This window comes from Sorghum bicolor, chromosome 5 (assembly GCF_000003195.3).
Source record: "Sorghum bicolor cultivar BTx623 chromosome 5, Sorghum_bicolor_NCBIv3, whole genome shotgun sequence".
In the NCBI taxonomy this organism is placed as follows: Eukaryota; Viridiplantae; Streptophyta; class Magnoliopsida; order Poales; family Poaceae; genus Sorghum; species Sorghum bicolor.
In genome coordinates this window covers 67,202,563-67,230,148 of record NC_012874.2, presented here as the reverse complement: position 1 = coordinate 67,230,148, position 27,586 = coordinate 67,202,563, and the positions used below count along the sequence as shown (strand labels likewise).

The following is a 27,586-nucleotide window of genomic DNA, read 5'->3' as shown; positions in this document are numbered from 1 at the left end:
TACCATCATCACCATAATCATCACTTGCTCCATCACTTGGCATGTACCAACCTCATTAAGTCTACACATACTTAGCATAGAGGTTAGTACTAGGGTTTCATCAATTATCCAAAACCAAACTAGGGCTTTCAAGCTTCTGTGGTCCAATTGTGGTGAAATTTTTTTGGTGGACTAATTATTCTATGCTTGAACTATAGTAAATATTTCATACTCATCGGATCTTGTATAACTTAGTTATAGATTTATTTATATTTAACAAGCATAAACCTAAATAAACTTAGTTATACATGATCCTATGAGTATGAAATATTTACTATAGTTCAAGCATAGAATAATTAGTCCACCATAAAAATTTCACCACAATTGGACCACAGAAGCTGCACTATGAATTATTCCAATTAATTACATATAAAATTTGATTTTTCTAACTAATTTAAAGCTACAGAAAAGATTTATATTAAAGTATACCATATTATATATTCATTGCGTAGATCTACTCATGCGGAGTCTAACGAAATTAGATTTTCTATTTTATGATTTTTCTGTGATTTACTATGATTTTTTAAAGATTATATAAAAACAAATAGGAAAAAAAGAAAAAGTCAAAACTACGGTACTGTAGCAAAACCGCCATCAAAAACCGTCCGGGGGGTGATTTTAACGGTTTTGGATAGTCCAGAGAGTAAATTAGACTGTTTCATAGTTTGAGGGTAAAGTAGACACCACCCCATAGTTCAGGGGGTGATGTAGACTTTTTCCTATATTTCCAAGTTGGGACATGTTGATATCAAAATTTATAAATTAAAACATTAATTACTTTTAAATTACTTAGTTAAACATGTTAAAGTCATCGAAAAAATCTATTCCACAAATATATTAGTAGTGGTCAAACATGCATCAAAGACCGTACACAAATAAATACTGACCGGAAGAAGTATAAATAAATATAATAATGTGTGATACTAGAACAAAGAAATAAGAAAGCTTTATTTAATTAGCAGAAAATAGTGATTCTTTTTACACATAGGAGTATATGCGTATAGCTAAAACCTATTTGCTTGACTGAAAAGTCATAACTAATTTATTATGAGAAAAAACACTGCTAAATTGCTAAATAGCTGACAGATTCGGTAGATTTAGCCTCTGTGCAGCGTATACTATTGAAAACTCGCAGGCATACCAAAAATGACACACATAGCTGGTAAATCCAGTACCAAATTTCTGTTACCGGACGCACCTACGGTCAATGCAACATTGTTATTGCCAGAATGGTGTAAAAGCTAACCACTAGCATATCTGCATATGAACAGCTGACTTTCTATTGCATTATTGAAATTGCTCTTGTACAAATTACATCAGTACCACAATTACATCAAGGATGAATCGAAAAGGGCCAGGGGGGTTTGCAACATGTACTCCACTATCAGATCCCTCCATTCAGTAATTTATATACCTTCACTTACAGGACATGGAGGTATGATTTCCAGTCCTAGGACAACAACGACAACGACAACAGGAGTCACAAGAAATAGCTACATTGCTCCTGCCGCCTCATCAGCATACAGACCGTGAGTCATCTATTATGATCCTATATATACAATTTCAATCTTGCAGGAGCTTGTATCAGGAGCATCCACATGTAGCCAACCAACAATTGGCCTGCAGAAAGCGGTGGCCAATGCACCGAACATGTTAGACACAAGCTCCTGAAGGAAGAAACTAAGTAGACCAAAAATAGTTGAAATGAAATACCTCAGGGTGCGCTACCTTCACCATGGCTGCCTTCTCATGATCACTACAGCGCATCAAAAAATTACTGCAGTGCTGTTTGTTGTGCAGACTTGACTTGTACCTCACAAATCGACATCAGGCAGTGGCATCTTCCAGTAATTCCAAGCATTGTAGTCCTCCTGAATTGACCAAGAACTTGTCATCAGAATAAGAAGCAATTTACATTTGAGAAAGAGTAAGTAGACTTAAACTGCTGGCAAATATTAAGGGAATGCTGACCTGCTCAGACGATGACGATATTGGCGGGAACATCCCATGGACAAGAGCATGCAAGGATGTGTATGACTTTGTATCAACCCGTCGATTCACTGCAACTTCACCCTGCATCAACAGAAAATTTTAACACGAATTCTCTAGATGCCATCTCCAGGGCGAGTATGCTAGTGATTTCTGTCTTAAATTTACCTTGGGGTTTATTATGAAGATCTTGCCCATAGGAATACCAACCTTGAGGTAGCTAATCTCATCTGTATCTCTATTTCCAAATCCAGCATAAAATGGATTTGAGTCATGTGGAAATAAATTTTTGATAGCCTGTAAAGGACAGAGAAATCATTAATAGAACATCAAAGAAGCAAAGAAGCCTTATTTATGTGTGCACTAGGCTGCTAGGGAGTACTCACCTCTAAACATGAAATCTTGAATTCATGTGGAGCTCTTCTGATGACTACAAACCAATGTCAGAAAACATTAGCATCACTCAAACATGTACTCCCTCTGTTTCTTCTTATTAGGCATGTTAGAATTTAAGGAACTGGCAAACCATTAATTTCTTGTACTAACAACTACTACAAAGCAACATCTTAATAAAGGCATGTGAATGTACAAATATGTCAATACATCTTCTGTACACTAAATGCACAAATGTTTTGACTAATTGATGGATTTTTTTGCTTTTTTTAATTCTAATATGCCTTACATTTTGAAAAGGAGGGATTACTTTTTATGTCAACATGATAGTATTATGAGCACTTATCATAGACCTGCTAAAAAGGAGTGGACCTCTTATCAACAATGGTTGAGGGGATCCAAAACCAAAAAGAGTGGTGATTTTGTTATTCAGAAATGAATCTTACCAAACACCAAGTTTATTAGAAGGTAGCAACACCCAGTTTACTCATGTCAACCCAAGTTAATATTAGAGGTAATGAATGCAACATTTTTCACAGTGGAGATAAGTAATTTTGGGTCTTCTACTCTTTTTGCTCACTGACAAATAACTGAATAGAAAATAGCGAAAATATATCACGATGTGCTCACCTTCTCTGTAAAGTGACGGGAAGAGACCATCTGGAGATATAACAACAGGGCCATCAGGAAGTGCTTTGCCGTCCTGAAATCAAAATATACATGAGGGAATAAGATAGATGGGTACCAGGTTCTATTTATTAGTTTCTCTGTAGCTGGGTCTTTGTGAATGTGTGACATGACCAGGCCTGTGTTATTGCTACGTGATTAGGCATAACAGATTCATGGCTGCTTGTGTACCAAGCCACAAACAGTTTCTGAAGGTAGAAGATTAACTAGGACTTAGGACTGAATTTAGAAGTACCTGCTTTAGGTTGAAAAGAAACTGTCTTGTAATGTGGGCTTGTGAAATAGCGCGTGCACTCAGAAATAGAAGCTGATATCCATTTTCCTGTGGATGCAACAAGATAACAAGAACAAACCCATGTCAACAAACATTCACTGATCGCATTCTTGAGACTTGAATGATGTTCCAAAGTCAGAAAAAAAAAGAACAAGACTCAATCAACTGCTATGGTACAACTAGATCTGGAAGTGAATTGAAAATCCATTTATTTTGTTAAAAGCATGAGTACCTTTCTATGGCACGACTAGATCTGGTAGTGAAATTGAAAATTGTTTTACTTTGTTACAAGCATGAATACCTTTATTGCAGAAAACAAATGAGCAACTCCATTTTGGGACCAATCAACTCCAACTAGTGGCATGAACTGCCCAAGAACATCAGACCTACAAATATATGACAAAACATCATTTGTAAGATTTTAATATACAGCATTAGTCGGTGGTATGAATCAGATTTCCTATATTGTTTAATGATAAAACTTAGTTGTATTTAATTCATTATCTTCCTCTTTTCTGCTCCCTTTACAAATAAAGATTTTTCAACAAAGAGAAATTAAGAATAATGGGTTAACAGAACAATATAATTATAACTGTGTATCATTTTTTTTTCTTGAATACACACGAGAGCTGCTTATCATTTGCATTACAAAGAAGAAATTGTGTTAAACTTATAATTACATACACGGCACAACCAAAGAATATGTGCATCATTTGAAAGGTGGAATAACCAACACTCCTGACGATCAAGTCTCCAAACAATAATAATTAAACATTAAAACATATGTTTGATTGCTCCAGTTTTGCAACTTACTTGGTGATAGTTCCATCAACATCAGATATTACAATGCGTGTATTCCATTTCCATAAATATATGTGGCAATCAACCTGTTAAAGAAAAGATGGGAAGATGAGAAATGCAACTTAGTGAAACTTGAAAAAGATTGAGTGAAACTAACCTGCTGTTTCCCAACAATTGCAGTTGAGAAAGTAAATGTTACCACGTTCCTTCCCTCTCTGAGATCAAGAGATGCAAGCTCCTCAGATGTTGGAGTGAGTGATCGCACCTTCCTCTCAATCCTCTTTACCCTGGATTTATTCCTTTCTCTATCTAGTTCTTTAACAGGTGTGGATTCTTTAGGAGTGGATACAGAAGTCTCAACAGTACTTTCACAAACTGGCTGGATAGCACTAATAGTCCTTGTTCGTCTAAAACTAAATGGCCAGATTCTCCAGCTGCCACCTGGAGCTTCACTTTGCTCAACTCGCTCCACCTTTATCATTCCTTTGGGTTCAAAAACTTGTTCCTCACTGAAAGAAATCATACCAAGCACTATAGGCGCAGCAGCATCCCAGGGAAAATAGCGGCCAGCAATCCTAACAACTAGTTTGTTGTTTCGCATCAGCGATTGCTTCATGTCACGGAACTTCTCTAAGGTTATCTTCTCAGAATCAAATGCACTGCAAGCAGCATCCTCCCCCATGCCTTCAGATAACAGGTGCCTGCATAGTGATAATTCTGCAAAAATGGCACAGATAGAGATTATCATTGTTGTCAAGTTACTTCAGAAGTTCAGTATCACACTATTCAGACATTGCAGGAATCACAAAAACTGCAACAAAACTAGCAAAACAATCCACCAAATTTGTCTTTATCAAAGTTTCACTATTCACTTAATACAACTAAATTATTGGGGAAACTTTTGAACAGTATCAAGCTCCGCAAGATAAAGACCATTATAACCTACTACTGTTAAAACAACTATAAATGTAAGTTCCAGGCAAAAAGAAAATAAATCACCTGCAAAAGGGATGAATGCATCAACTTTCAGGTTATCAGCATGCTTGACATCAGGTGCTACATTGCTGGTAACCTCAGGTGGGCTGATATTTTCTTCTGAATCACCAATAACTTCTGATTTCTGCTCAAGAAAAGCAGAATTCATGCTCTTGACTGGGTCAACCCCATCATTTTCAGCATTTGATGTGCTCTTGACTGGGTCAACCCCATTATTTTCAGCATGTAATTGTAGTGAGCGGCTTAGCTGAAAACTATCAGACCTTTCAAGATCATGTATATGAGAACGGAGATTTGGTAGAGATTTAGCCTCTATGTTACTATCTCCTGACTGGAAGTCAATTGCAGGAATAGAAACAGGGCTAGTCACAGGCTTTAATGAATCAGAACAGTTCTCCAAGTCATTTGCAAGACCTACATCACCTCCTTCCCGTTTCTCTATGTCACAATCAGATTCGTCATGTTCTACTTCACCAGTTGTTTTGTTAGCCACCATGTCATCCGTGGCCTTTCTATCTACAAAATTTTCAGTATCACTAAATTGAAACTGAATTTCTTCTGTATATTCAGAGAATGATACAACTGGTTCTGCTTCTTCATCAAGCTCAGCTGTAGCCTCAGCTGCAAAACCAACTTCATCTCCAATCACAGAACTAGATTTGTTTGTGTCATCTTCTAGTTTTGTGTTTTGCATTTCAACACTGACCAAACTGGAAAATCCAACAGCAGTTGGTGAGCCCTCTACTTCTATTTTATTAGAAAAAACAGCTGGCTGAGCAATGCATTCTGTCAGTCCATCTCCCATTGAGGTCTGAATAACAGAAACAACAAGCTCCCTGCTGCATGCTTCATTTTCCACAATTGAGTTCTTTGTTACATCTTCAGGACCAATGTCAGGCTCATAACTTGGTGTCTCTACAACACTAGAAGAAACATGCTGACAAGCTAAATCATGAGCTGCATCTGCATGGGAAAGGGAAACACTGTCGGTAGATACATCCATATCTGGACCATTCTCTTCCAAGATTTGGGGAGCAGGATTTTCTAAGATAAAAGCTTCACATTCTTGAACAGATACATTAACCAAGTCCTTTTTGTTGCTGGGAGCACCACAGTATACTAAAGAACTTTCCTCAGAAACTAGCTTTTCTGTGCTCCCATCAGAGATACCAGAGTGCTCCTCATGTTGTACACTGTCAGCCTGTGAAATATCATAAGCATCATGAACTGTGTCATCCACAATACACGACACAGCATATGAGCTCTCCACAGTCTCAGAACTGCTGAGAATGACTAGCTTCTCTTGAACTGCATCTAGTGAACCCTCCACAGTCTCAGAACTACTGAGGATAACTATTTTCTCTTGAACTGTATCCTGTGCAGAAGGAATCAATGAAACCTCATGCCTTTCAGCTGATATATCTGTGGTGCCATAATTTTGGTAATTTGTATCTGTAAAATTTTGGTTAGCTCCATCAGAATCAACAGTAACAATCTCAGAAACCACCTCACTCTTACCACTTGTAATGTCTGTCTCAACAACATGGATTTCAAAAATGCCATTGGAAATAACCTCCTCTGTATGTGTCCCCCTTCCAGCGACATCTTCAACATCATGCAGCAACTCATCTTGAGTATCGCCAGACTGATGAGTAAGCTGATCTGTTCCCAGATCATTTGACAAAGATTCTGACCCATGTTGATTTGTGACTGAAGTGAAGTCGCTACTCTCACACGTGTGTATCTCAACCTCCTCTGTATGGGTCTCCCTTCCAGAAACATCTTCAACATCATGCAGCAACTCATCTTGAGTATCGAGTGGAAGTTTATCTGTTCCCAGATCATTTGACAAAGATTCTGACACATGTTGATGTGTGATTGAAGTGATATTGTCAGTGAAGTCGCTACTCTCACGCGTGTGTATCTCAACCTCCTCTGTATGTGTCTCCCTTCCAGCAACATCTTCAACATCATGCAGCAACTTATCTTGAGTATCGACAGACTGATGCGTAAGTTTATCTGTTCCCAGATCATTTGACAAAGGTTCTGACCCATGTTGATGTGTGGTTGAAGTGATATGATCAGTGAAGTCGCTACTCTCACGCGTGTGTATCTCAACCACCTCTTTCTTCACAATAGTGGCTTGTAAACACTGATCGGTTTCATCTGCTGAACTGATTCTTCCTCCACGAGGGCTACATGAATTGCAGGGAGCATTGTCGCAGTTAGAGTCCATCTCTTTCCCATGATCCAAGCTATGTTCTGAAAACACAGGTTTTGAGGTTTCCATCTGATCATTATTGCTAACTTCTGCCAAGTTGCTCTTGGAAGGATCATCATTTGAACCATTTGAGGTTTCCATCTGATCACTGTTGCTAACTTCTGCCAAATTACTCTTGGAAGGTTCATCATTTGAACCAATAGGTTTTGAGGTTTCCATCTGATCATTGTTGCTAACTTCTGCCAAATTGCTCTTGGAAGGCTCATCATTTGAACCATTAGTTTTTGAACTCCGCGGGAGATTTGTTGACCACTTGGAATCAAGGAGTTCCGCAGCAATCTCTGCTCGCTCCAATGAGCTCACCCTATCCACAGCATGGGCATTGTTCTTAACCGATTTCCGACCAAACATCCTTTCAAGTATGGTGGTCCGCCTCGAGGTTGTCCTCGCAAGAATCTTGCCCTCACCGACGTCAGCCTCCATCGTCGAGCTATCACACGAAGTGCTCTTCGACTTCCTCAGCTGAGCCTGTGCTTCCTGGATCGGCACCTCCCGCTCATCTCCTGACGAGGCGGGGGAGACGATGAACTCCCCTTCCTCACCATTGGGGTCCCCGTTCCTGAGGAAGTAGGCCTCACCGTTGCTGTCGAGGTACATGTGGAACCCCGCCTCGACGCCATTGACGGAGATGTCGACCACCTTCTCCCTCGACTTGAGAACCCCCTGGAACTTTCCAAAGCGCACGTACCACGGCGAGCTCTTGAAGCTGCCGTCCTGCTGCTGCACGACGACGACGTCGACCGCGCCGCCGAACGGGTGGAACGGGCCAGAGACCGAGTACACGCTGCGGGAGATGAGGCTGCTCACCTTCCCCACGGCATACATCTTGCGCGCCCACCAACGACCCGATAGCACAGACCATCAAACCACCATGGGATCCTTCACCCTCCAGCAAGGGCATTAGCAGCTGCGGCGGCGGCGGTGTCCAGGGCGGCTAAGAAATCAAAGCTTTTCCTTTTCACCACAGCCCAGCTCCTCCTCCTCCTCATCCACGAGCTACGGGAACCACCAGAATTCTGAATTCGCAACAGAAATTGCAACCTTTAGTGCTTCCAATCAGGGGGGCGGATCTAATAATAAACCGTACACCCGATGATCTTTGACAAATGTTAGAAGTTCGTCGGCGTCAAAGAGCCGGAGTAGCTTGAGGTTAGTTTGGGAACTCGGTTTCGCACATCGGACAGGGAAGAAGAGAAGAGAAGGAGGTGGTGGGCAATACCTGGTGGTCGCTCTTCGCCGGCGAAGAGATCGGCGAACGCCTTGGCACCTGGCGCAGGGCGGCGGCCACGCGGTAGCCCAATTCGGACCCGATCTAGGAAGAGGGAGGCACGATCTGGACTGAGGCAAATCGGCGGTGCGAGCCAGGCGGCAGCGGCGGCAGGAGGAGCGTACCGACGCGAGGAGGGAGACGGGGCATATTCCGGGATCGAAGATTGCCGGAAGGGATAATTCCACCCCCTCACCGGAATTGATATCGTGATGACGAACGATGCCACTGCACTTATTTTACTTCCCTCGAATAGCCATTTTTATTTTCTTGGCTCGTCCCTTTTTCTGGAAAAAAAAGGAAAAGCGAGTAAAAAACATTAATTTAATAATTAATAAGTCATATAGTGCGTCGTAGATACTCACTCATCTTTACAAACACTTATATTTAAATCATTATCATTATTAAATATAAGACGATGAAAACGTCTCGTACCATGTGCCATTTGGATGCACGACAATTTATCTTGATACATGGAGTATATTTCATTTTATGGATTAACATTTGTATCGTGCGATATGTATTTCATATAAACAAAGTCATGTCAGTATCGTTCTCCTACTATGTTTTAGAAAAGAAAGGAATTTTGTTTCTACTAGATAGAAAAGAAAGGAATTTTGTTTCTATTAGAGCATGTTTGGCAAATGACTTTCCATCTATATTTTTTTAGCAAAAAAAAAAAAACTTTCCAACAACAGTTTGGTACCTCAATTTTTCATCTTTTCTAACTTGGTATGTATCTCCCTGTCTAACGCGCAAATATACGCGCAGAGCACCGGTCTTTCTCCTCATACTTAGCAGAGCTCTTCGTTTTGTTGACGGGTTTTTTTGTTTTTAGTAACGTAATTTGTAAAATTGTTGGAGATAAGATTTTTTTCCTCTCTATATTAATAAGATTTGGAAAACAAATTTTGCTAAATGATTAGAGATGCTCAACAACAAAATGTTGATGCGAATTGCATTCTAGTTACGCTCACGTAATGCATTATCTTTCTTTGGTGTCATTTTTTTAGATTACGTATAATAGAGACACTGGTACTAAACCCTAAAAACATACGTAAGCATAGAAAAATGATTTTTCTTATGAAACTACATTTTCAAAATGTCCTCGTAATATTTTCAAATTTCTATGCTAAATATATAAATAATTTGCTACTTAAGTACTTAACTTATAGCAACTTTGATCGTGCATTTTTTTCCCTTAAAAAGGTTTACAAGTATACAAATACTTGAAAAAGCCAATAAATTATAGTGTAATTCATGATAAATCTAATAACATGAATGCTTCTAGATTTGTAAACTTTTGGGAGAGAATAAACAAGTCATTATTTTTTCTACGGTAAAAGATGGTGTAAGGGTCTGTTAGTAAATTTGTAAGGATATGTTTAGTAGGGCTGCTCTTCGGCTATGACTCTAGTTTTTCTAAAGAAGCCCTATAAAATGTTTTATAGAAACTTTTTAGTGAAAATTAGAGAAAATTGTTTCAGCTCTTTTATCAAACACCTTGTAAACTGAAACGGAGATACGGACCAAAGTTTAGAATTGTTAGATTAATTAATAACCTAAAACATTACTTGCTTGTCGTGGCTTAATATTAGTAGCTCTATGCCTCTGTATTAGGGATGAAAATGGTATGAATATTTTTCGATCGTATTCGAGACCAAATTCGTTTAGAGGGATTCAGATTTGTCCGTCCGAGTCTGAATATTCAACATCGAATACCGTATTCATATCCAAATACTTAAATCGTATATTTATGGTGTGACTCAAGGATGAGTTGGACCTGGTGTGCATCAATGCCAACGAAAAGAGAAGAGTTCTACTAACAGTCTGGAGAGACAGTTTCCTTTGAGTCTTTTTTCACTTTTGGGCCTACAGGCCTTGTAACTTTTTTCCTGCTTTGCCTTTTTCTTCTTGTACATTACATTCATTTATTCAATTGAAATACAAAAAAGTATAGGTAGAGGATTCCCCTACCGTTCCTGTCAAAAAAAAAATCCAATCGTATCTTATCCGATATAATTGACATTATCCATATTCAAATTCAAATCCGACCAGAAATATGAAAATAAATATGATATCAGTGATATTCATTCGTATCCGATCCATTTTTATCATGCTTCTCCAAGCGGGGAACTGCGCTTTTGACTGTGACTGTTGTTTCGATTGGTTTGTTTACAATTTCTTTTGGAAAACGATTGCGTTCACATTATTGCGGTAGAGGCGATTGCCTCTTTAGTTAACCTTTGCTTCATCAGGTAGATCATGATGTCATTCTCATCACACTATCATATTCCTCTTATTCCTTACTTCCTCCCCTCCCTCTCATAGATACTTTTATGCGTCTTTTATTTCCTCACTCGCTCAACTAACACAGTTCCCCACCCAAAAAATTTGCATCCATCCCATCGAATCTTTGGACACATACATGGAACATTAAATGTAGATAAAAAATAAACTAATTACAAAGTTTGGTTGAAAATCGCGAGACGAATCTTTTAAGCCTAATTAATCTATGATTAGCCTTAAGTACTACAGTAACCCACATGTGCTAATGACAGATTAATTATGCTTAATATATTTGTCTTACAGTTTCCTAACGAGCTATGTAATTTGTTTTTTTATTAGTTTCAAAAAATCCCTCCCGACATCCTTCCGACATATCCGATGTGACACCCAAAAATTTTTTATCTCAAATCTAAAGAGGCCCTAAGCCATTGTTGTTAGATTATGTCTCCGTCAAACCCAAAAAAGAAAGTACGTGAACCGTGAGAAAATGAATATTGCGAGAAAGATATTTCAAATTGTTATTCACACACGAAAAATGCATCAAATACTCATTCTCTTTGCTAATAATAGGGTAATTGTGACTTAGCAACCGACAGGTAGGCCTTGTTTAGTTTCCAAAATTTTTCAAGATTCCCCGTCACATCAAATCTTGCGGCACATGCATGAAGCATTAAATATAGACGAAAACAAAAACTAATTACACAGTTTACCTATAAATCGTGAGACGAATCTTTTGATCCTAGTTAGTGTATGATTGAATAATATTTGCCACAAACAAACGAAAGTGCTACAGTTGCGAAATCCAAAATTTTTCTCAAACTAAACAAATAAATCAAGGAGGACAGGCGAGGTACTGTAACGACATGTCTGTCAGTGAAATATTAGAACGGAAAGAGACATCTATCGTATCCATCCGTTGCTTCTTGAGCTGGAACTCTTCATGGTATCATTCCGGCCGGTATCCAGTCTCGTCGATCGTATGTATGAGCATATCCCCCTCCCCTGATCCCTCTCCACGCCATAAATAATGCTGTCACCAAAAGGATATCTTTGCACATTTTCATACCCATGGTGCACATAATTAATATGGAGACAAAGAAAAAAATACTCCCTCCGTCCATTAATCGGTATCATTTGAGCAAAACGGAGAGGCCTCCTTGGTCATGGTGTGGGAGGCTTAAATGGTGCCGATAAATGGACAGAGAGGGTCCGATTAAGGCACTCACAATGCAGACTCTATCATAGAGTCTAAAGTTATTTATTACCTCGTACAATATGGACTTGGAGTCTAAATAAGACTTGGAGTCTTATTTTTTCTACCTCTTTCTTCAATAAATATGCTGCCATATCAGCAAAATACCATAATAATATGTAATTAAGTGTCTTGGACTCTGTGATAGAGTATTGCATTGTGAGTACCCTTAATGAGTAAAATAGTTAGCTAGCTAATATCTCCTAGCTAAAATTAACTGGCTAACTATTAGCTCACTAGCTATTACTCGTTACAAGGTGTCTGGTTGAAGTGTTGTTTTTTCCCATTACCTAGCTCTTAATAATACTTATCAATTGGTGAAGGACACACGGACAATTGACTACAGATTAACTGCTATGAGTTGTTCATTTAGGTCTTGTTTAGTTCCAAAAAATTTTACACAATTTTTAGATTCTCCGTCACATCGAATCTTGCGGTACATACATGAAGCATTAAATATAGATAAAAAATAACTAAACGTATAGTTTACTTGTAATTTGCGAGACTAATCTTTTGAGCCTTGTTAGTCCATGATTGAACAATATTTGTCAAATACAAAAGAAAGTGCTACAATACCCATTTTACAAAAAATTTTGGAACTAAACAAGACCTTAGGTCATGTGATTATATATATCATTTTTATAATATGGATTATGGAATATAATAAATGGAGTGTTTAGGATTATTAATTGTTGATTAGAGTGCCAAATACCGATAATAATCTCTAAAGGCAGGTCTAGGATGGATTGTTGTAAAATCGTGTTTTGATTATATATATAATACCCATAAAGATAGTTAGATTATTTAAACTGATTATTATAATCACAATAAATCTAAACAATTCGTAGAATAAATTGTTTAGATTTATTATGATTAATAAGGTACGTAGTGTTAGCTTGTCAATTAATTAGTAACTTGCCTACTAGCAACAACTAATGTTGATTTGTTGTGAGAAAAAAATACTATTTTATAGTTGATTTAGCTCATAATCTCAAGCGAATAGGACAGCCTGCCACAACTTTAAGAAGAAAGAAACAACTAGGCATGCAACTTTAGTGAAGAATCCCAACAGACTAAAAACAAGTGTGAATTTGGAATGGCATATGGGCACAGCACACAACCCCTCTCTTATTAACTGAAAATGCCAAATCATGTAGCACCCACTTGTCGAAAAAAATCATGTAGCACCCCCTTTTGAAGAAAAGAACGGTAGATCTGATCAAATCATCTTCTTTGTCACCCAAACTAACACCCACTCCCCTTAGGTTTTCCTTAATACGAGTATTAGAAAAGGCACAAAATGAATTACAATTTAAATTACGTTGGGGTTCCTCGAGGTTTTTAACAACAACTCTTCTCTCAGCCTTCTCTAGAGACTCCACATCAGCCATGTCGCTCCGCCCCACTGGAGTAACTCTCCCTCTGATAGGATTGCCATTTTCATGACACTGTCCAACTCTTTTTTTGTGTCGCCATTTGATGCCACTCCAGCTTGCACCATGGTATCATAAAGATCACCGAGTTGTTGAGTCTCATCTTGAAAAAACCCTCGGAACCTGCTAGACAAAGCTAGTATTGTTTCCAAAGTTTTAAATGGCGTGCTACAGAATTTAGCAGAAGCTTGCCCTGACGCTATTGACGCTATAGAGATGTTATAGCCCAGCTATAGCGGCAGCCATATGCAGTAGCATCAGGTGACTGTGCACGCTATAGTGGGGCTATTTAAATGCTATAGCGCGCTATTTTTATACAAGGCAAACAAGAAATATATGATAAATTAAAATATAAAATTGATAATCATAACATCAAACAGGCAACATATACCCATGATTTCATAGTTTTATACAACCAAACAGCCAAAAAGGCATAAAGACATAAACGCATAAGCATAACTATTAAGTCCTGATAACTTTAAGAGCACACTTGACAAACCACATCAACACATCGCCACATCCACATCATTCAGCCTCAGAATTAGAACTAGAATCAGATGGCATATCATTATCATTTTTACCATTAGAAGATGAAGGAGATAACTCGCCATCCTCAATAGTAGTAGGGATCAACCTCTTCCTCTTCCTAGTCTGGTTACCTCCCTTCCTTTTTTTTTGTCCTTGAGGTGCAGTTGCAACTCCCTGTGATGATGCTCTAGTTTCTCCCTCCTGCTCTGGATCTACTCCTGTTGGCTCAATGCCAGTGATCCACTCATTGTCTTATCTTCTAAAGCATCAAGAACAGCTTTCTCAAGGGGATCTTTATCCTTGTTGTCCTTCTTTTGCCGCAGTTTTGAATTGAACCTCATTCTGTCATGAAGCAGTCTATTGCGTCTCTCTTGTGTGGATCTGCATAGGTTCGATTTTATTATTTCAATAACAAAAGAGGATTGAAGAATTGCATAAATGAACATACTCAACATAAGAATCAGTAAGTCAGATTCATACTTGTTCAAATGAACTCCAGCATCTCTCACAAGCTAATGAACTGCATGTCAAACATAGAATTCTAACAGCTAACTTTCTAATGTTTAGTGCACTACTTCCATGATTCAACCACCACTTAGCTAATTTACAAAAAAGTGAAACAGAGATGGTATCCCTGCAAGAGACGTCGGAGGAAAGGTGGTAATCACAGAGATGGTGCTGGGGTCTGGACCTCGTCGTGACAAAAACGTTGCTGAGACAGAAGAGATGCATAGCACGTGCATCAGTGGCGTGGGGCGAGAGGAGCATGAGTGGAAGAAGATTTTTGCTGGATTTAGCGACTACAAAATCACTCCGGTGATGGGGCCGATTTCGGTTATCGAGGTTTACCCTTGATACTTGCATTGGAAGAGGAATTGAATTTTGCCTTAAAAATGAATTGCAGTGACACATATGTAATTATGGGTTTTCTGTATGTTTTTGTTTTAATATGTATCTATGTTTATATCTAATAATAAAGAGGCAAAATTTGTGACGTATCTAACTTTTCATCCAATCTAATTACTATTGTTGTGTCTGTTTCCCGTTTCCGTCTCCAATTTCATCTCCTGTTGTTTTCTCTCTTTTTTTTCTCAACCTCTTATGGTAGGTTGGGCTCCCTAGCTGGGAGCGAGTGGATCAACACCTGGTCAAGGATATTGATGACAATCAGTAATGCTCTGAAAACGAAACTGGAGTTATAACTAACAACAAATAGTGTTTTTCCCTTGTATATGAAAGTTCTCTCCGTTTTTAAGTGTCATATTAGTTTTGTCCTAAATCAAATATTACTATCTTTGGCTATCCATATCGAAAAATTCTTTTAGTTTCACAACATATAAATTATAGATTATGAAATTATTTCTCATAGTGAATATAAAAAAACTAATTCTTATGCCATGAACTTATACAAAATTTTAGAATTGATGGTCAAAGATATACAAATGTTTCATTTAGATAAAGCTAATATGATATGTAAATAAAAAATGGAGGGAGTACAAGTCTGCTAATGATCATTTAAAAAATATAGCAAAAGAGGGCATCTCACAATGGTCAACTAGATCGAGCAGAAACTTGGCAACTAAAGTTCCATATATTAATTAAGCAGTTCATGCATTTCAACTTAATAATTAGATGTTGGGATTGGGACCTGACTATAATAAAATATATACGAGCTAGACTAGTAAGAGCCAAAAGGTCATAGTATAATATATAGGAGATATGACATTACGGCCCCACAGGCATAAGCACAGAAACTCTAGGGCCAAGCAAACTACTTACTTTTTGTTTTACGGAAAAGCAAACTACTGACTAGCTTTGCTGAGTATTATCGAACTCGGAGTACCCTGACAGACCTGCTAATTGTAGACTATAATGCGTCAAAGTGCAAAAGGGCCTGCAATCTTTCCAAGGGCAAACACGAAGCCCAGTTTGCTGTTTCTGTTGATAGCTGGGCCGCGCTAAAGAATGACACGTCGATAAATGATTCAAAAGTGCATTAGCACTATGGCTTGCGAGGAAGGGAACGAGCGACGAACTCAGGATTTAGTACCAAACCGGCCAACAAATGACTCAAACACTAGCTTATAAGCCAAGCTACAGGAACCATAATGTCTCTTTGGAGACATTTGATAAAATTAGAACGATACAGAGAAGATTAGCATGGCCCTTTCCCTTGCACATATGCCCCGGAAACACTCTTTTTAGGCCCTCCCGACTTCTGTTGCCTCGCATCAATGTCCAAAATCCTTTAGCTCATTCACATACCACTCCTTGGCCACTATTTTTATTTGCATATATGCCCTCAGCCACTCTTTTTTTTGGGCAGCTATTCACCCTCTGGTCCTTGAATGCTTGTTTTTCCTTGCATGTATGCCCCTTAACCCCTCTAGGTCTGCATACATAGCTGCACCCCTCGTCGTCCCCTCCCTATGTACCTCTACTTTTCTTTTTTCTTAATCAAGATGATATTCTTTGAAATCTCTATTAATCACTTAGAAATGAAATGCATGCTGACTAATTTTCTAGTGGTCTTCAACCGTTCCACCAGAATCTCCATTAAAACATTAAATCCTGTGATTGGGACACATTTTTTGTCCAGAAATATGATTTTTTTTTTCATGAACAAACACACAATGAACTCCTAGATTTCACTACACTACATGACATGACTCTAGTCAGAGTTTTGCCAAAATTAATCCACCCACCTTTTTTGACCGAAGTCAGTAGGGAAAATCCCAACCTATTTTTTTGCATTATTTTTATTTCACATCTATTTAAATTCGCTCTCAACCCAGACCTAATGAATGCTACCAAGTGCTCTAACCGCTAGTCTAAAACCCTTTGGCCAATCCACCCACCTTACATGACTTATTGATAATTAGGTTAAGTTTTTTTTTCCATTTTGGTTTACCAAGCCAAGGAGATTTCATTTACTGGCAAAGGTAAAAAGGTCACCAGATCCTACATAAACGTGCACAAATTCCCTTCAGTAAAAATACAGGACGTCATTGGCAAACTGACAAAATCAAGCTTCGCTTTTTATTCGATGGATGATAGCTAATTAGCTATCCCAAGTTTCACCAGCATCCACCAAACAGCATTCTCTCGTATAGTATACACAAGTCACCTATATGCATCCACATGTTCCAGTCAAAACTTTTCACAATCTCGAGCGCCGTACACATTTCATTGGATTGAAGCTACCATGCCGAGACGCAGCAGTATGGATGTGCCTCCCATTCATCGACGCGGAAGGCTTGAGGTCCCAGCCTTCTACATTCTTCGGAACGCATACATCATACAGCACCTGCCCCAGAACCCCATGCAGACTCAAGCTCTCCAGGCTTGGCATGTTAAACAGCTCTGGTTGCGGTCCTTCGCTGCTTTCATGGTACTCCATGGAGCTCGGTAGGAAGAACTGGTCGGTTGGATCGATTGGTGCTCGTCTCAGCCTGCTACCAACTGAGCTTGCAGCAGTTCTGGGTAGATTGGAGGTCGATGGAGGAGTGTCACTGTGTTCACTCGTGCCCACATCATATCCATTAAGTTGTCTTCTGCTCATGTAGAGCACCGAGGCTTTTTTTAGTAGCTCTGTCACAGCAGCTCTGTATTCCTCAGGATGAAACTTATAGTGACCTGCATAACAAGTGATGGAGAGAAAGAGATAATAAGCAGAAAGCATACAAGTATATACTTATCAGTTTCATATGGCTCAAGGTTATCTATCCCTATGAACAAATTTTATGTACACAACATCGGAAAAGTGTAATATGAGTTAGGATCTCTCGTGATAGGGAATCAGGCATGCAATCCTCTGGAAAGGGGAGGAGCCTGAACAAGGTTAGCGGTGGGCATTGCCTAATTGAATAGGGAATAGGTGGTTTGTGCATCTTATATTAAGATTACGTTAGATGTGGCTCAGGTGGGAAAAAAGAAAGAAAGAATTTGGTCTGGACTAGATATCCCTTGTGAAAAGACAGATAGGGAGCTATTTCATGCTTCAATTTTGGTCACGCCCAGGAAAGGGAATATGACTCTGTTCTGGTTCTCAAGTTAGATTGAAATTAGTGCCCCTAGAAACAATGCCCCTTTGCAATTCGAAAAGGCAAGCAGGAAGAAAATCTTGGTGAAAAATGCCTGAAAAAACAACCATTGAGTCAGGCACATACTGCCAATTTCGACACCAGCAGACACAGGAATCTGTATTACTCTGGGAAGCTATCGGAAGAACCCAAAGTGATTTAGAGGCTGAAGATCAAATAAGCTGGCGATGGACATCTGACGGAGTATACATGACCCACAGTGCATCTCTCATACAATTCATGGGGCATTCAAATGAACTCAAGATCAGTCCAATTTGGTGCACAAGAGGAGAACCAAAATGCTGTTTTTTCCGCTGACGTTATTGCATTAAAAGATATTGACCGCTAAATCTTCACAAAAAACTGGACAAATATAATGATTTGAATATTGCATAACACTTTACCAAAGACTTCCACCCATTTGTGCAAAGGTTGCCTGTTTACAAGACAGGTATGGGAAACCTTGCTAAATTGGAGGAACCTCTCCAGCACAGAGAAGCAGGTGGCAATGTAGAGCAAAGATTGTTAAAGCTGTGAGGAGATGTTTTGATGGCATGGTCATATTCTTCTGTTGGAACATCTGGAATGAGTGCAATCGTAGGACCTTTCAGCAGCTCACAAAGCAGCCTCTGGAAGTTCCTTTTAATCAAGGAGTTGGTTTATCAATATAGTTTAGCTATGTCGAGTATGCTCCACGATGTGTGATTTTTTTTTTGTCTCTTTTGGTGGTTGATCTGTCGCTATTTTTTTTCTTGGGCCCCTGTTCAGGGCAAGGTGGGTTTTATGTGTGTTGTAAGTGTTGTCTAATTACTGTCGTTTTTGCTTTCTTCTAACAAAATTAAGGAAAATCTCTTGCCATGCCTTCTAAATCTAGTAAGAAAAATTAAGATAATTGATGACAACACCAGTAATAACAAACTCTTGCAAGAAGCTCTTATATTACAACATGGGTCATTAATTAGTTTAATGATCTAGATTTTGTGTGTTCATTGTGTTGGTGACTTGATGTCAATGTTTTAAAGGCGTTGGCGTCCAGGCGTACCCAGCTCGCCTTGGGAAACAGTGGCGCATTGTCGCCTAGGCACTGCCTACGTGTCCAGGCGACCCAGCACTCGCTTGGACACCTAGTCACCTTTAAAACACTGCTTGACGTCCTGTACAGCCACACAAGACTTGATTTTCCAGATATTGACGGATTTAGGAAACAGCATGCACAAGATTCTTTACCATTTAGTCTTAAGAAACTTGGAAAGTGCATCAAAATATCATAGGTCTTCTTAATGTTGATTTCAGATGAGAGAAAATACATAAAGAAATGGATGTCAAGCTTTATATAATCAGTTCAAAATGCACACAAGGTCAAATGTTTATCCAAACCTTATCTTTCCATTTGGATGGATGAAAATGAGCTCCATGCAAAAGCAAAATACATGATGGCTTTATCATGACCTTTTAGTAGGGCTCAAACAAGCCTTTCCTTATATCACCAGTGCAAACATTTTTTTCCTTTTTTTGGAAAAGATTTTCCCATTAAAACTAGAAGCTACCTGCTTCGCAGGTGACAATATAACCAATTCTGGCAATGTGTGCACGCAGTTGCACAGAATACATGTTTTACCTTTAAAAGATTGTTTTTGATGTAGAGAAATTGTGAATGGGAACAGATATCTCCGATTGATTCAGATCATGCTAGCAAATGCTCAGCAATAAGAGAAGATTTCAGAACACCAGCATAAAAGAAATTATCTGTTTGGTTACTGACTCAAATTCTTCTATTAGATTATATGGCAACTTTCAATTATTATATTGAATTCGATCAGCTTTAGGATATTAATGGGAGTAAGTACCCTAACACTAATACAAATGTGATGAATGTTCCAATTTTACTTCTCCAGTTGAGAGCTTTGGAATTCTATAGATATAATACTGCTTGAGAAGTCCAGCATTATGGGAACAAACTCCATTAAGCCATCACATGCATTCTCCTCCCCTCGTATTTTTAGGCTGTTTTCAGTAACCAAACCAAATGAATAGTTATTGTCATTTTATTTTAGTGAACTAGCAAGATAAGTAATCAATAACAAGTCTAATATTTGCATTTGTTGCCTAGAGGTATGTTGGCTGAGGTGAACAGGGAGTTAGTGGGGGATGCTATGCTATTAAAAAAAATTGCCAAAAACTTTAGCAACAAAGTCACAATGATTAAAATGGTTAGTACCCAAATGGAGTAAGGATCAAAACAATTCCTGGTTAAAACTGCTGTTAGGTATGATAGACAGAAAACGGAGAACATACCTACATGAGGAGAACTATGCCATTTAATTAGGTTCACATCACCACCAAGCTCTAGCAGATGCTGGCCAAAATTTTGAACAACTGAATATGTAGCAAGTTGATCATCCTCTGAACAGAGTATTAGTATTGGACCAAAATGCTGCATGTACAATGGACTGAGGTTACCGGCATTCACAAGTACATTCATCAACATTCAAGCTTTTAGTCAATGTAGTCAATAGAGGGGCATACCACTGATGAGTATAGTGTTTCCCAATAATCTTTACGTTGTTCTTCAAATTTGTCTATGAAAAGAATGTCAAGACCTGAGGCAATGCCCTTAGTCATCCATGACAAGACACGAGGAGGTTCAGACATCTTCAGGACACTTGGATGGAGGAGGAAGCGAGTGCCTAAGTCACTGACAAAATCCACAGGGCTTGAATCATAAATTTGTCCACATAGACAATCTCGTACAAGCTGGTACTCATCCTGTAGGAAGCCAAAGGGAAAAAAAAAGAGCACTTCAAAATGAGTAAATTCAAGATGGGATACACAAATATATGGATGTGGCTTCTTCCATTTTCCAAACAAGTTTCAACTAAAAATTCTATGAGCAATGAGTTCATAGAAGAGGGAAGGCAGGAAAATTGAGTCATACCAGGCTTAGTTGCCCTTCACATCTTCTCTCAATCAGCTGTCAGTCAACAAACAAATAAAGCCTTAACTTGGGATCCACAGAGTCTAACCTTCAACAAGAGAAATTATTCTGCTAAAGGGTATTCACCTGAAGAACCTTGTATGTGCACCCTTTTGGCCCTCCCGAAAACGATGCAAACACCACAGGTACAGGTGTAAATTTCAGCACCTGGATTTCAAAGAGCAGTATGGCAACATGTGATGATTGCAACAGACAATTAGCCACGCCTAAATGTTCATCCAAGATGGAAATCGAATCAAGCAGGTTGAAATCACAATGCATTGAGATAAACATACCTTGACAAGCTCCCCAATCACCTTGTCCGCGAGCATGGCAGCCTTCTCAGGGAAAAACCTGCTTAAGTAAGCGTAACACGCACGTGATTAGACAATAAACAATTGATTCAATTGTACAGAGTTATAGAGCCATGCTACCAAAAATAGAAGTTCCTGCTACACAGTAACCCAAGAGGATACATGTGTCATCACACTTTTCCAAGAATTACCCAACCTAGCTGTATTTGTACGAAATTTCGCATATTTACAACTGAATAGTCTGAATCAATTGGATTGGAAACGGCAAATCAAACGCAATCATGAATTCATGCCTAGCCATCAGTTGCGAAACTGAAGCCTCCCCTCCTAATCCCAGATTCCGGCAAATCCAAGGACGAATATATGTCAGAGCGAACGAACTAAGAACCTCCTACTCCCTAATCGCATATCCTCACGGTTTCCGTCGGTGGCAAAGGCCAAGGGGATGGAAGACGAGACGAGATAGACGGCCGTACAGCGTGAGGAAGTCGGAGTGGCAGACGAGGCACGCCCACCCGTGCGCCGCGTACAGCTCCACGTACGCCCGCACGTGCCGCTCCTGGCTGGACAGCCACGCGAACATCACCACCACGCCGCCGGCGCCGGCGCCGGCGCCGTCCCCTCCGGGCGCCCAGCTTGGCCGCCGGCCGCCGCCCCAGTAGTGCCGCCCCCACATCCCGCGCCCGCCTCGGCCTCGCAGCCCTTCCGGGAGGTCGTAGGAGCTTCGGGGCCGCCTTGAATTGCGGGGAGAAGATGGCCGTGCTGGTGCGGCCTGCGGCGGCGCGCCGGCGCGGGCGTGGGCGCGTGGTGCGTGCGTGCTGGGGTATCTTTGTCGGGGGACGTGTGGCGAGCAGGCGAGGTGAAAATGCCGTGGAGGCGCTGGTGCTAATAATGCTATGGAGCATCGACGAGTTCACACACTGGAGCGATGATAAGGATAGGTTGTGGATTTTGGATTCGAGATTGGAGTCAACCCCATGACAAATCCAGGTTGTCTGTCCCTACAAAAGTTGATGAATAAAAGAACCAATATTTTTTTGTCCTGTATATGTAAAATGCTGTTATCTGCTATGGATACTTATACATTTTCTTTTGTACTCCCTCTATTCAAAATTATAAGTCATTCCAAGAATTTTGGAGAGTCAAAATATTTTTAAGTTTGACCAAAATTATAGAGAGAAATACTAAGATTTGTAACGTAAAGTGGGTATACTATAAAAATATAATTAAGAAAGAATCTAATGATAGTTAGTTGGTACCACCATAATAATTATTTTATCATATAAATTTGGTCAAACTTAGGATAGTTTGACTCTTAAGATTTTTAGAATAACTTACAATTTGGGATGGAGGAGTATAAATAAGGAACCATATATTGTCCCAAACATATAAAATCAATTTAATAGGAGACAATGAAGAAATCAGGGACTAGCAAAGATAATTTGGTATGTGCATTATGGCATTGCTGGAGGAAAAGGCAATGGCTTTGTAAAATTAGCCTCTTTTACAGTTGTATTCATCAATTTTCACGTAAAACTGTTTTCTAGTGTAGTAAAGACTAAAGAGGAACCTTGGACACGTACAATGCATGTTTTGTAGCGGTCTGTATGTAGTCAAGGATGCACATTTCTATGAACAAATGAGTAAAGAGAACTTACCCGTCGTCCCGCGAAGCGCTGGCTGTGATATTAGCGCTCATCTTGGAGAAAAGTACTAGCCAATGATAGGTGTTGAGCCTTCCCAAATTTTGTGTTGAAGGGACACAAGAATATTTTGGTGAAAATATTGTTTTAAGTGTTAGCTCTAGAGTTTGGAACTACTCACTCGTTCTAGATTATAAGACATTTTGGCTTTTGTAGATATATGATCTTTTTTTTCTATATGCACTTATTATGTAAAAACACTGAAACATCTCATAATTCAAAATGGATGGAGTATTTTTTTTCAGACAACTTCAAAGTATGTTATCACTAATTGCCGAACTTTTGTTAACTTGTGTGGTTCACTAAATATAAAATAGGATATCTCGGACTTCATATTTGCTTCACGAGCTTAGACAAGTTTATATCACATTGTATACACATATATTAGTATACTATTTATATTAATGGTTCTAAAAAATGTTGTAATTATGTTTATCTTATTTATGCTTGTTTTGTTTTAGATTAAGAACTGACACAATGGTATACAAGAATGATATCATATTCACGTACTAAACGGGATACTCAAATAGATAACTTATTATACAATCTATTGAGTTGTTTGTGTGTGAGATGAAAACAACATGGAGACAACAAATCATTTCTGGGTTACACATGTCTTGATTATTAGAGAGTAATGAGCTTTAATCTACATAATCATAGTCATCCCTCGAGTGTTTACAAGATAATAATAACTTAATGGTTGGATTAAATGCCTATAATACAGAGCTTTGTTTTCAACCCAAATTTTGGTTATACTAGTGCCCACCCTATTTGGTTGGGCTTTTGTCCCTAAAAGTCAAAAGCTCAACTAAAGGGCCCAAAAGCCACATCTGTTTTTGCCTTTCACTAGTTTTTGAGTGGACAACTTTGAGAAAATTACCCATTGCCATTGGTTATGAAGAGAGAAAAAGGGTTTGATGTCTTCTATTCTGCGTCTATGACTCCTTCCGCGTCTGCGTCCACGAGGGTCATGACCGTGCGGCTAGGGTTCACCGCTCCACTCCTCCATGGCTGGCAGCACTTCCATGGCCGGCCGCTGGCACAAGCTCCTCTCCAACGGCTTTTGGCTTTGCTCACAGTCCACATCCCATAATTGTTTTTTTAAAGAAGTCACAACTCAACCAAACATGATCTATAGACACAACAAAGTTATACATCCCGATCGGTTTTGTAGTGTATTAGTAGTCGCTAGGCCAATCTGAATGAGAATTCCATTCTTATTGACATATCAGCAAACTTGCTGAGTTGGCAAGTTAATTATGAGAGAGAGATAGAGATAGTTTTATCTAGATGAAAGCCATCGTTACCGATACAAACACAAAATCTGACAATCCTGAAACTTCTCATTGGAACCTGCCTTAGTAGTGATCGAGCCTAATCATAGTATTTGTTAATGTTAAAAGTCATAAAACATGGCCAATATATTTGTACGTTGTTATTTATAGAGAACATCCCCGGGTAAGAAAGAATATCCAACTAATATGCAAACGAGTGAAAGGGCTTGTAGCCTAGTGGTTACAAGAGCCTTAGTAGCACCTCATGTCCTATGTTTGACTTAACAGTGTTATGTTTTTAGTGTTAGGTGACGTTCTTGTCCATAACAATACGTCCATAGTGATTTTGGTCAATCTCGGAATTTTCGTTTAGTCTTTGAAGATGCTCATAGGGATAGGATTTGTGTATGTATGTTGTGTGTGTCTACGTTAAACTGTGTAATTTAAACATGCAGGCATCAATTTTTTTAATATATAATTCAGGCAACATTATTCTACTTGCCGTTACCTTGTGACTTTGTGAATAAAGGCACGTTGAAGACCATCTGTTGCAAGCTGACGTGGTGCTGCTGACCATTCGTCTTCTGCACGCCGAGCTAGAGTGGTACCAGCCAAGTATGACACGCAAGCTAATTAATTAAACACAGATGCCTGCAGTTACGATGTTTACGTGCTCTTGTAAACTACTCAAGTGATTTGAGAATTGAGATCGATCGAGGTGGATCGGAGACAGACAGATCGTCTCGCTCGCCACGGCAGCATGGATGGATCGGTTTGTGCGAGAGATGCTAATAAACTTCCTTTTTTAATCAAAACTCGTGGTTGGCTATGGATAAGGTGCAATCTCTACGACAAAAAAAAAATCCTTTTAGTTAGCTAAATTTTAGTCACTTTAGTAGTTAAAGTTTTAAACACATTGACTAAAAAAAACTAAAATAGTTTAGTTCCACTAATCGCCTAAGTATAGCTAAAATAATTTTATCTAGCTAAAATTTAGCAAGGGAACCAAACAGGCCCATAGAGCTCTCAATTAAAAGGTTTAAATTTGGAATGACCATCGGGTCGCGACAATAGTTGTAGATCTTGCTGGTTCGTTCTTTTCATATAATAAAACATATCTTGATCCAGAAAAAAATATCAATTTTATATATGAGTCCTGTTTTTATGGATTTTTATGGTGGTTATCTTCAGACCACCGTCTACTCGAAGTGACTTTTTTCATAAGAAACTATTTTATGTAGAAATATAGTGGAACTTTCTTAGCGTATTTGTAGAGGTCGTTTGTTCATTTCCTATAACTCGTGCCTTGCTTAAAGGGCAGGCTGAACCACTTTTAACTTCCGACCAAAAAAGTAGTGCTTTTGTAACCCACATGTTTTTTTTCTGTCACAACAAATAGACGCAAGCATGTATAACATCATTATCAAGACCATGAAACTATATATTTATTGTATTAATCATTAACTTGCTTGCAAGAGGGAGCCTTCCTCGCTCGGCTCTTGTCACTCATGGCGAGGTTGCGGCGGACTGAGGTCATATTCGCCTGCAGCAGCAAACCGGATGAGGGAAGTTCTGACTATCACATATGCCTACGAAATGTGCTGGATCCTGGCTTCGGCATCTCTCATTGCATTCATCTGGGTGGCATTCTTCTGGATCTTCCGGGCTACATGGAAAACCTACATACACAGTTGTTGGTTCATCAATAAAAAGATTAAAATATTGCAAAACCATGCTTAAAAGTATACACACATACCATTGCCAGCATCAATGGTGCAAGGCAGGACAACCAAAGTGAGTAAAATGGCAGCAGCTATCAGCTGCAAAGCCCTCGCCATATCAACGCTAGCGCTAGCTCTCAGTCGTACAGACAAATGAAGATTACTCTTGTCTCTGTCTTCTATTCCAGGCTTTGGGTTCAACAAGTCCGTATGTTAGTTCATATATATATAGATGCAATGTATCACTCATTTGCATATCTAAATCTAAATCTATACTAAATCTAAATCTAAATCCATACTATATATAAATCTAAATCTAAATCTAAATCTATACTGTATATATAAATCTAAATCTATACTATATATATAAATCTAAATCCATACTATATATAAATCTAAATCTAAATCCATACTATATATAAATCTAAATCTAAATCTATACTATATATATAAATCTAAATCTATACTATATATATAAATCTAAATCCATACTATATATAAATCTAAATCTAAATCCATACTATATATAAATCTAAATCTAAATCTATACTATATATATAAATCTAAATTTATACTATATATATAAATCTAAATCTATACTATACATATATAAATCTAAATCTATACTATATCTAAATCTAAATCTGTACTAATATCTATATCTAAATCTATACTATATATAAATCTAAATCTATACTATCTAATTCTAAATCTAAATTTATACTATATCTATATCAAAATCTAAATCTATATATAGATCTATGTTGTATCTAAATCTATACTATATCTAAATCTAAATCTATACTAAATCTATCTATAAATCTACCTTGGGTGTTGCTTCAAGAATTATGGATGATTTAAAATGAAATTGGACTACATATAATTACTTATATGATTGAATGGATTAAACTGTTATTATAAAACAAAGTTGATGGATGATGTGGCACACCGATATGGACATCTAAGCGTATGGTAGTGGATGATATGCAGGGACGGAGTCAATGCTCGGGCAGAACGGGCTCGAGCCCCCCCTACGGCTGGCATGTACGTAGAGCCCCTTGAAGCCCCTCAAGAAAATTTCACGTATCTATATATATAATAGGAAGGGCTGACATGTTTTGGGCCTAACTTATACGATCTATTATCTTTTAAATTCATAATTTGAAGGTCCATATATATTTTTGATTAATCAATTTTATCTATTTTTGTATATTGCTACTTCAGATGAATAATGTGTGTCAACATCAGGTGCCGTTTATTAGCTTCGTAAATTGTAGTTGGACCTTTCG

The 27,586-nt window shown here is 38.6% G+C and overlaps 2 protein-coding genes and 1 long non-coding RNA gene across 3 annotated transcripts; all 3 read right to left on the bottom strand.

Moving 5' to 3' along the window:
• On the bottom strand, positions 1,294 to 8,962 carry LOC8079103 (phosphatidate phosphatase PAH2). Its single transcript, XM_002449811.2, has 12 exons — positions 8,680 to 8,962; positions 5,183 to 8,476; positions 4,341 to 4,900; positions 4,196 to 4,269; positions 3,684 to 3,768; positions 3,344 to 3,430; positions 3,052 to 3,124; positions 2,415 to 2,458; positions 2,197 to 2,325; positions 2,011 to 2,112; positions 1,753 to 1,910; positions 1,294 to 1,659 (listed from the first exon to the last, which is right to left on the bottom strand). The coding sequence occupies exons 2-11, from the start codon at positions 8,283 to 8,285 to the stop codon at positions 1,854 to 1,856; spliced, it is 4,314 nt and encodes a 1,437-aa protein (XP_002449856.1). The 5' UTR covers positions 8,286 to 8,476; positions 8,680 to 8,962; the 3' UTR covers positions 1,294 to 1,659; positions 1,753 to 1,853.
• Positions 17,238 to 22,496, bottom strand: LOC8066734. Its single transcript, XM_021461823.1, has 7 exons — positions 22,076 to 22,496; positions 21,582 to 21,639; positions 21,373 to 21,453; positions 21,247 to 21,282; positions 20,838 to 21,077; positions 20,607 to 20,745; positions 17,238 to 17,865 (listed from the first exon to the last, which is right to left on the bottom strand). The coding sequence occupies exons 1-7, from the start codon at positions 22,273 to 22,275 to the stop codon at positions 17,390 to 17,392; spliced, it is 1,230 nt and encodes a 409-aa protein (XP_021317498.1). The 5' UTR covers positions 22,276 to 22,496; the 3' UTR covers positions 17,238 to 17,389.
• Positions 25,936 to 26,496, bottom strand: LOC110435283. The gene is made up of 2 exons (XR_002452915.1): positions 26,333 to 26,496; positions 25,936 to 26,255 (listed from the first exon to the last, which is right to left on the bottom strand). It is a non-coding gene; the product is annotated as an uncharacterized LOC110435283 (long non-coding RNA).